The sequence below is a fragment of the Pipistrellus hanaki genome, assembly GCF_964339955.1.
Source record: "Pipistrellus hanaki genome assembly, chromosome: 8".
Taxonomy (NCBI): Eukaryota; Metazoa; Chordata; class Mammalia; order Chiroptera; family Vespertilionidae; genus Pipistrellus; species Pipistrellus hanaki.
In genome coordinates this window covers 77,731,151-77,741,854 of record NC_140510.1, presented here as the reverse complement: position 1 = coordinate 77,741,854, position 10,704 = coordinate 77,731,151, and the positions used below count along the sequence as shown (strand labels likewise).

Genomic DNA, 10,704 nt, shown 5'->3' with positions numbered 1-10,704 from the left:
AGCTTCAAGGATAGGAATAGGAGACATCGCAAAGCTTGTAGAGGCTATGCATGGTCGTGCACCCCAACATCTTCATCTTCCCTGCGGGGCGCCAGATCCCGAGCTCCGCTCCAGAGTGCGCCTGCGCCGCGTCCTTGGCAACGTGGTTGCTAGGAAACTGCGGAGTCCTGGTGTCTGCCCAGGGATCAAAGCTTCCCCATGGCCAAATTCGTGCTTGCGGGTGAGTGACCCCTGCGTAAGCCCGCAGATCACTCAAAACACCAACAACTGCTCGCCTCCTAGAGCCGCTTGACAGTGATCTTAGCTGGCTTCTGTTTTAGCAACTCCAGCCTCTCTCTAGTCTATATGGACCACCTCAGGCTTTCTGACACAGTGCATGCACTCAAGGATGTTGATTGGGCAGGGACCCTGTGCAAAACACTGCCAGGCACTGGGTAGATGGGGAGGAGGTTGATGACTTATAAGTCTCCATGAAGTCAAAGAACTGGTAATTGTGGTAAATGGTGGTAATTGGTAATTGCGGTAAATGGGGAAGAATGCTATAGAGAGACTTTTGCATGTGGCCCCTGCCTGTCAGACAGCCAATCCCATGCACATTGGTGGCTTTAACTTCCTGTGGGTGGATGGCTACATCTTAAGCCCTTACATAGGCTTGCACTTCAGACTTACACATGCAACTGCCTGCTGCTCACATCCACTTAGATGTGCTACAGATCCCTCCAACTGCACTTATCAATGAACTTATCACCTGTGATTTCTCTCTGCTAAGCTCAGGGTCATCAACTCAAGCCAGAAAGTAGAAGTTATTCCAGATTCTTCTCTCCCCCTCAGCTTCTCCTCCCACCACAGTATTCCCACCATATACATCAAATCCACATGTGATTCTACCACTACTCTTCACTTCACGTTGCCTTTTCATGGCTACTAATGAATAGTTCATTGCTAATAGTTCATGTTTAATTAGTAGCATGTAAGCCTTTTAGAGGAAGTGAGATCTAACATAGTACTGGAGGAGAGTAAATATTCAATAGTCTTTTTTCCTTTCCACATTTTATTACTTAAGATTCTGACCTTTTTACCAATACAGTAAAAAATCAAAACTTTATATGGTGATAATTTATACTATAACTATGTTACCAAAATGTAGCTACATGATTAATTATATAACATATACTTAAAACTGCATGTAACTTTCTGTACGACAAAAGGAGGCATTGCTAACTTGAGCTCTTTTAGGTAGAGCAGATGACCCATATTATGCTAAAGCAGAACTCCTGGCAGACTATTTACAGAAGAATCTTCCTGATTTTCATATATATAAAATTACCCAACATCCTCATGATTGGGAGGTAAGAAGCCTTTACAATTTATTAAACTTACACATGCACACAAATGTTTCTAATTTGATTAACATTAGATAGTATATCAGATAGGCTTCCAGTAATGAATGTTCGTGTATGACTGATATTTTACTACTAATAAAATAAGTCTCCACTTATCAGTTTCAAATCATTATTTTTTTTCCTAAAACCTATTATAACACACAAGGCCCTAACAAATGAGAATAAATTTGCCTCCCCACCCCCCTCCCCACCCATCCCTGACACCCAAGAATCCAAGGAACTTTTATTGCACTTCTTAACTCTTTATTCACCTTCATATTGATTTCTAATGGCACAAGGAGCTTGTTTAATGAAATACCCTTCTTTGGGATTGGGTTTTCTCAGAAACAGACTGAGATGAGGATTTGGGAACAACATCCTGGGAAGGAATGAGGGCAGCAGCATTGGGCAATGGAAGGAGTTGAACTGCCATCCAGCTGCAACAAAGGGCTCGGCCAGTCATACAGGGAACTCGGAAGCTGGGTTAGCCTTTCATAGATACCCCAAATAGGCAAGGAGGCTGGGCTTTTGTACTCCCCCAGCTAACAGTCACGGCTGCCTGCTGCCCAGGGAAGGTGTTTAACATAAGTCAAGGGAACTTCCTTCCGCTAAAGCCAGTTCCTGGAAGGAGACTGGGCACTGAGCAATCGGCAGCCAATACTCCTGGTGGCACTGAGCAATCGGCAGCCAATACTCCTGGTGGCTGAGGTATTGAGTGCCTGGGTCATAAAGGGAAAATCTGGACTGCCATGACAGGACCCACCACAATGCACCCGTTGTGCTTTTTGGGTCCACGTGCTCTGTGTAATAGGTTCACACCATCTGGAAACAGCTTGTCCAAGATTCTGGTTGGCCTCTCTCCCTAGGAAAACTTTACAAGAAGGTTAGTCACGTGAACTATAGTCTCCAATATACATCATTTCGGGGCTGCCACGAACACTCGTCACCTTTCTTCTCTACTGTCCTTTCTAGAATCCCCTTACTCTCTGCCAGTCTAAGTGACTTGCTAGGTGTGGTGACCAATACCTGATCCTTACGGGGCCTGCACCCTAGTCTCCATTTCTTTATCCACTCTTTCATGAATATTTCCCTAAGCTTTTTAATCCCTTCCATCGTTTCCCAAGTCAGTTCTGGCATTTCATGGGCGTCATCACCTTTCCCAATCTTAGGAAAGTCATCCTAGCAGCATGTTATCACTCTCTTCCAAGGTCTTTGCCAGGGTGTACACTCTTGAACTGCAGAAAGAGTGACTAATATTAATAAATTCTCCCTTGTCCAACATTAAGTCCCACTCTTGATTCAGCATCCTCGGGGCCCAGTCCCATACATATTCTCTCATGTCTTGCCAGGATATCAACATGCCCTTGATGCTGAAGGTCCTTTTGAGTAGAGGCCCTTTATCCCATAGATTCGGTACTTCATTGGGAAGACTGTGCTGTAAAATAGAAGGCCATGGTAGAATCTTCACAGCAGCACTGTTTGCTTTAAGGTGGGATACAGACAGACAGATTTCAACATCAGAAGGGAAATGTGTTTCTAAGGTTTTTATGTGTTAAGGTAGCATCTTTACACATGCCTCCAACGACAAGAATGCAATTATGCATTTTACCCATAAGAATGTTCTGTCTATCTCTACTGAGCTCTTGTCATTGGAAGACTTGATCTACACTGACCAAATAATGATTTAAGATTTTTCTAATAAGTACTATCAGAAATCCCTGGGTAACTTTTAGCTCATTAATTTAATCTGAGCAATATACACTATATCCAGAGATGTGGAAAGCAATATCAAATTTATACGATATTAGAAATTCCCTACAACTGGAAATAGCTCAGATAGAAGAATAAGGGGGAAATCAGGTAAGCTTTTTTTTTTTTTTTTATCATCAGTTGAGTTGGAACACTTGGCTTATCTTTAACATAAACACTCCAGGTCTCCTTAGCAAAAGAGAGCAACCTCCTGTGCCTTTATTTTGTCAGTAGATTTGAAGAATATTCTTTCTTATTTGATTAATTTGTTACTTAACTCATCACTATTTTTTATATTTACATTTGACAGTTTAAGTTACTTAAATTTTATGTATATTAAGTAATGGCAAAAAAATAAAAATAAAAAAAAAATCCAGCATTTTAGTATTTGAATTCTAAAGTTTGAATTCTGAGGTCTATTTAAAGTGTGACTGCCCTTGGAATATCATTCAATAGGAGTGGCTGAGAGATGTGTGTGAAAAGAATAAATGGAGCCACAAGAGTTCCCCCATCATCTGGAGGGAGCTGCTGGATCGCGGAGGAAAGGGCTTGCTTCTGGGAGGATATAATGAGTTCTTAGAGCATGCCCAGGTGTGTAAGTTAAATTGATTTATCTGTTCAAAACATTGTCAATCTCTCACATTATTTCATTTTTCCAATGCCTTGCTTTCTAAAGTCTTCTCTCAACTCCCTTTTTACTCCCTTCTGGCTTCACACAAGAACTTTCCATTACAGCTATTACCCACTAATTGTCTTTTCTCGGGGGCTGACTTTTTCTTTTGCCATGGTTAGCTTTACTACGGTGTCACCTCTAGCATGACGAGTGAGCTGATGAAGGCAATTGCTCTGGAGAACATGGAGGCTCATATACAAGAAGAGCTGGAGAAAGAATCCCTGAAAGACCTCGTTGAACCCTTGCAGGTCTGGATCACCAGGTGGGACAATCAAAGCCCAGGATTCTCAAGGTTGGCTGTTGATATTTGAAAGGAGGAGGGTGTGGGATTTACTCCATGATAGAAGATCTGAATGTTAAGTTTGAGGTTGTGTGTGTGTGTGTGTGTGTGTGCTTCTATCTCTCTCTCTCCCTTCCTTTCCTCTTTGAAATCAATACAAATCCTATATAATAAAAGGCTAATAGGCAAAGCAACCAAATGGCCGTCACTATGATGCTCACTCACCACCAGAGGGGGCAGATGCTCGACACAAAAGCTTCCCCTCTGGTGGTCAGTGTGCTCCACAGGGGGAGCACCTCTCGGCCAGAAGCTGGGCTCAGGGCTGTCACAGTGCTGAAGATGTCCTACAGACAGCTTAGGCCCACTCATAGGGAGCAGGCCTAAGCAATCAGTCAGACATCCCCCCCAAGGGCTTGTGGGCTGTGAGAGGGCACAGGCGTGCTAAGGGATCACAAGTGCATGAATTTTGTGCACCAGGCCTCTCTCTATATATTACACACACACACACACACACACACACACACACACACACACACATATAAGCTAGGGACAAAAGCTTTAACCATTGCTAATCCTGCATTGCACTTGTTAGTGCATCTACCCCTGCCTGCCAGAGCCTCATCCCCATCCTGACCAGCGGGGAGGTGTTCGGCATGGATACGAAAATCAGCATAGCTCTGTTTGACAACGAGCAGGCGGAAGACACCCTCCGCCACCTCGCCGTGGACACGCAGGACCTGGTGTCCCCAGTGCTGCACAGCGTCTCCGTCTGCACCAGAGCAGAGGAGGCCTTCCGCCTGGCCCACGTGGTCATCGTCCTGGACGACCCCACGACCAAGGAGGTGTACACGATGGAGGAGTGCCTCCGGAGCAGGGTGCCTCTGTGCAAGCAGTACGGCTACCTGCTGGAGAAGAACGCCCATGCCTCGGTCCAGGTCATCGTGGGGGGAAAAACCTTCGTCAACCTGAAAACCTTACTGCTCATGAGATACGCCCCGAGCATCGCGCGCAATATCGTGGCCGTGGCGCTGGGGGTGGAAGGGCAGGCCAGAGCGGCGCTGGCCAGGAAGTTGAAAACATCCCCCTCATGTGAGTGAACCCCTGACACTGTGCTTGTGTTTCCAAGCAGCACGGTTTCTGAGCAGCTGGGAGGAACCCTGTACCCTTCTAAGAAGCCTTCTGGAGTCTGGGTTAGGAAGTGCGAACCCCATGCAAAGAATTTCTTAGTGTGTGATTTGACTACTGTGCAAACTTTTTTCTTTTAAATATATTTTATTGATTTTTTTTTTTTTTTTTTTTTTTTTTTTTACCGAGAGGAAGGGAGAGCGATAGAGAGCTAGAAACACCAATCAGCTGCCTCCTGCACACCCTGCACTGGGGGATATGCCCGTATCCCAGGTACATGCCCTTGACCGGAATCGAACCTGAGACCCTTCAGTCCACAGGCCGACGCTCTTTCCACTGAGCCAAACTGGTGTCAGCAAACTTTTTTTTTTTTAAACTGGCTTTTGTGACCACCTGACTTTGTCCATCATTATATGATAAGGTGTATACTTTGCAAGTAATACTTTGAAACCTAATATTCCATTCCACCCCCCGCCCCGTGATCATAGTTAAAAACATCATCAATATTTAAAATAAAAATAATAATAATAATTTTCAAACAGTACTCTAAGGTAAGCTGGTTAACGAAGTCAGGACCAAGGCCAGCGGTATAGTTTTCAGCAGCAGTATCTTCAGGGGCATGCCAGGATTCCTGGATTTCATTTGTATGCCCATACCATTTATAGAGTATCAGGAAGGCTCTCCAAAACCTGATTAAGGAGATGAATGAGCCACATGATTTGCACAGTTTTAGGCAGCATAAACTTAGATCTACTTTATAGCAAAAGGACTAATCCTCAAACAAGCGCAAAGGAAAAATAGGCATCAGGCAATTTTGTAGACTGATGTTCATTATTAGGTTAACTTTTATTTCTTTTCTTCACAGACATCAAAGATGTGATAATTTGGGGTAATATTAGTGGAAATTGCTATGTTGATCTGAGAAAAGCCAAGATTTACAAATATGAGAGTGCTATTTGGGGACCTCCTCACTTTTCTCGCCCTGTTTTAAGCTTGGTTTTTGATAGGTACTGTATTTTTTAAGTGAAGTATCCTAACCGTGTTGAATAAATGTTTAATAGTTGTTGTGATCTTTTAAACCATCTTGGAAATCTTTGGACAAAAATAACTTGGACATTGTTCATACTCATCTTTGTTTATGCTCTCTATTGAAGAGACATAGAAAGTTCCATAAGATTTCAACTAGTCAATTCCCACCTCCACTTTATTTGGTTTTGAAATTGTTACATTTCAGATTATCCTTAATGTGGCTCACATAGTCCATTAAAGTAATCTCTAAAGCAGGCATATGTAATGTTAATCTCATCCTATCTAATAAAAGAGTAATATGCAGATTGACCATCACTCCAACACACAAGATGGCTGCCCCCATGTGGTCAAAGATCCTGCCCCCATGTGGACACAAGATAGCCACCATAATATGGCCAGCAGGGGAGGGCAGTTGGGAGGGACCAGGCCTGCAAGGGAGGGCAGTTAGGTGTAATCAAGCCCTCAGGAGGAGGGCAGTTAGGGGTGACCAGGCTGGCAGAGGAGGGAAGTTGGGGGCAAACAGGCTGGCAGGGGAGCAGTTATACATCAATCAGGCTAGCATGGGAGTGGTTAGGGTGATCAGACTAGCAGGCAGAAGCAGTTGGGGCAATCAGGAAGGCAGACAGGTGAGCAGTTGGGAGCCAGCAGTCCAGGATTATGAGAGGGATGTCCAACTGCCCATTTAGGCCCGTACCTGGATTGGGCCTAAACGGGCAGTTGGACATCCCTCGAGGGGTTCCATATTGGAGAGGGTGCAGGCTGGGCTGAGGGACACCTTCCCACCCACCCCCATGCACAAATTTTGTGCACCGGGCCTCTAGTTTACTATAAAGGCAGAGATATGTATCCAGGTTGAAATTAGCCGACCAGTTTCAAGGGATTAAGATTAAGGGATTAAGGGATTAAGATGAGCACACCCAGGCCCCGCTGGGTGTGCTGCCCCAGGAGAAACAGCATGCAGAAGTGGTGAGGAGCCCAGACCCTAGAGCCAGCACACCTGAGCTGACATTCTCATGCAGCCGATGATTAGCTAGCTGTATGACTTTAGAGAAGTTACTTCACCTCTCTGCTCCTCAGAGTTTTCATCTACAAAGTGGAAGTGGTCATACAGTAGGGGACTTGCAGGGTCCTTGGGAAGATTACAAGGGTTTATAGTACAGGCAAAGCCCTTAGAATCGTGCCCACACAGTCAACCCTACCATGTGCTCAGGGACAGGAGAGAAAGGGCGAGGAGAACCTTTGAAGCATTTTTCATCTCTTTGCAGCACTTTCCTTTCCAATGGCCCTCCTTCCCCTTCCTTCCCTTCCTCAGACCCTAGAAATCATATGTCTTCAGTTTCCCCTCCCAAAGCTGGTCCCTCTGCATTTGTTGCCTGGGTAGGGGCAGTGTCTAATGGAACTGCAGCATGATGGCTTATCAGGAGCAGCCATTTAGTGCTTGCTCTCCAGCTGGACTATTCCCTGCCTTGAAACCTCAGATTATAAAGACAAAGTTATCTCTCTAGTTCTCAGTGTAAATAATTCAACATTTTATGATGTTATTTTATTTAAAATGAATACCACTGGTTCCAAGATAGTATCTACATAGGATAAATTCTTCATCATGAAAGTAACTGATCTTGCAGCCTTTGACCTCTTTTCTGTGTTCCATTTTTATATTATCATGTCTTTAGTTTGAAACTCTGGGATTCTCATTATTTTTCTATCATTATTTTTCAATCAACTTTTTATGGGATTGAAGAAGCTTAAAGAAAGGACAAAGGAAGTTGTATCTCTCTTTGTGGAGATTATTATTATTTTTTTTTTGTACATAGGTTCATTGACCCAGGGAGCAATCTTTTTTTAATTTCCACTTCTCCCTTCATTGAAAATTTGTTTCTTTCTTTTCATATAGTGAGTGGCTAAACAGAGAATTTGTGACAACTCTTAAAGAGTTGACCGCCACAGGAAAACAATTTGGAGCCATGTTAGCTGCACACAGTATAGCCACTACATTGAAGTACTGGTACCATGGCTCACCGTATGGGGAGATAGTGTCCTTAGGAGTACTGAGTGAAGGTAAGCCTGGGTCCCCCATATCTTGTAATATTGAAAAAAACCTCCATCCATACCTCATACTCCTATGTCTGTGTCCCCACATATTATCCATTAACATGATCTATAAACTGTCTGGGTTTTCACAATTTCATAATTGTGTTCCTTATATTTCTTGAGTGTTATTAGTGGAACCACCAACCTCCCCATTCTTCCAGTTACTACTGTACAGTTCAAGGAAATTTTCCCAAAAGCCCCCAAGTCAAATTAATCTCTGTCTGCCTTTTGTGTTCACCTGGCATTGTGTTCCTCCATCAGAAAGCATATTACCTCCTGCCTTTATCCATGGTGTGGTTAGATTCATATGTTCCCTCCACTAGAGTGTGTACCCCCTGCAGACAGGGCTCTGCCTGGGGGTCTCCTTCCTGGGTAGACACTCAGTGAATCTTGTTCAATTTCAGTTACGATGTATAACATCCCCTTTGTGTGAATTCAAATCAGCATATTACCTTTTTAGTGAAATAGATATTTTAAATCTTACCTTTATTTGTAGAAACTTTAATTAATTGCTATAGGAACTCATCAATAAACAATGTGATATTGGGGAAAAGGAGCTTGTAGTCATTGTCTCCCTGGAACGATATAGGCAAACCTCGTATGTTGCCCACCCCAAAAGCTGTCTCATTATAGAAAGTAGACCGTGAACAGAGGACCTGGGAAACCCGCTGAGGAAGGTTTTTTTTTTGTTTGTTTGTTTTTTTATCCTAGTTTCTTATCTGCATTTATTTTGCCCTTGTAGCAATATTTTTGATGACTAGATTGGCAAGCATAATTTTCTGATTTGAGTAAGGCGCAGGGCAATTTTATCTCAATGTCGCTCACTTAGTAACAAGTATTGTCGTTCTTTTTGTCTGGAGCGCATCCAGACTGGGAACTGGGAGCTCAGAGGAAATCAGCAACATTCCAGCTCCCTCTCGTTCCCTTCCTAGTCCTCATGCCTGAACTATAGGCCTGCCATAGTTCCCCGGAAGAGCAGAAGGCCAGACTGGACAAGGCCTGGGGCTCCTGGGCTACCCAGGGGCACAGGTAAAGCCTTGGGAAGTAGACAAAAGGAACCCGACCAGGTGGAGAAGAAAGGCTGCACCAGCCCTCCAGGCAGAGGCAGGGGGTCTGAGCCCGGCACAAAGGTATAAAGAAGAGGAAAGAGTGGTGTTCCCTTCCAAGAGAGACACTGAAGGGGGGCTGGCCAGAACCTGGACAGGTGCCCAATCAATACTTCTAGAGTGTTTCACCTCCGCCCGGGGAGGAATTACCAGAGATTTAGTTCCACGGTTACCATTAAAGCCACGTATTATGTCCGCTCCACAATACTTCATAGGCAAGACTTATTTTTCTGAGTGTTTCTGGTTTGCTTTGCTTTGCTTTGCATTTGCCCACCGCAGGCCAGTTTGGCATTCCTGAAGGGATCGTCTTTTCTATGCCCGTGAAATTTGAGAAAAGAAGTTGGGTGGTTCTCACAGATCTCAAAGAGACTGAAATAAGTGAACAAATGATGACCAGAATGGCAAGCGATCTAATTCAGGTAAGGTCAGAATAGATCCAAGGCAACTGACTATGATAATGATCTTAAACTGATTCTCTGAGGCCAAGGCATACATTTGTTTTCTTTGGGTTCAATTTGAATCTTATTTCGAAATCAATAAGGAACCAACACAAGTTTGAAAAAGAAAATCAGCAGACCGCCACTATTCATTTGGTTACATAATTTCTGGTATGTTAAAAATATTTGTAGCTTATTTTAAAAATCAAGAATCAAAGTGTTTTTCTATTAAAGATTGATTAATAATTGTGGTTATTTAATTCTCTCATTGTAAAAATTTTCAACAGGAGAAACTTGTTGCACTTGGAGATTTGTTACATTTTCAGCCATATCATCCAGGTAACCTTTTAAACATGATGTCCTATTGGGACAATAAAAGAGTGTTAAAATATTTGTTAAAACTGAATCACTATTTAATATAGGTAAATAAAACCCTTATATTATCACCTTTAAACGCAATTATTGACAAAATAAATTGCCATGTTTACTGTGTTCTTTGAAATAAAGCATCTCATAAGAATGCTAAAGAAATCACATCTTAAACACACTGTGGCCATATAACTTTTGTCTATACCCTATATATTAGTTTCCTCAGGCCACCATAGCAAATTACAATAAATTATTGGCTTAAAACACAAATTTATTCTCTCAAAGTATAGTTGTGTGATTCGAAAAGGTGCTCAGCTGGCTGGAGTGGGAACCTAGATACATAATTATAGTAAGTCCTGAAATATTATAGTGTATTGCCACCCCTACAATTAGAATAATGCAATTAGAATAAAAATAACACTATACTGCATTCCAACAAAATTCTAAATATTTCCCTGATGAC

The 10,704-nt window shown here is 42.9% G+C and overlaps 1 protein-coding gene across 1 annotated transcript in view; it reads left to right on the top strand.

Moving 5' to 3' along the window:
- The first annotated feature begins 171 nt into the window (after positions 1-171).
- Positions 172-10,704, top strand: part of MDH1B (malate dehydrogenase 1B) — a 16,843-nt gene continuing 6,310 nt past the window's right edge. Inside the window, exons 1-9 of the mRNA XM_084892192.1 lie at positions 172-220; positions 1,237-1,349; positions 3,588-3,722; positions 3,924-4,066; positions 4,677-5,173; positions 6,075-6,216; positions 8,133-8,296; positions 9,715-9,854; positions 10,160-10,211. Coding sequence (XP_084748318.1) covers positions 199-220; positions 1,237-1,349; positions 3,588-3,722; positions 3,924-4,066; positions 4,677-5,173; positions 6,075-6,216; positions 8,133-8,296; positions 9,715-9,854; positions 10,160-10,211 — 1,408 coding nt within the window. The 5' untranslated portion in view covers positions 172-198. The remainder of the gene's footprint in view (positions 221-1,236; positions 1,350-3,587; positions 3,723-3,923; positions 4,067-4,676; positions 5,174-6,074; positions 6,217-8,132; positions 8,297-9,714; positions 9,855-10,159; positions 10,212-10,704) is intronic.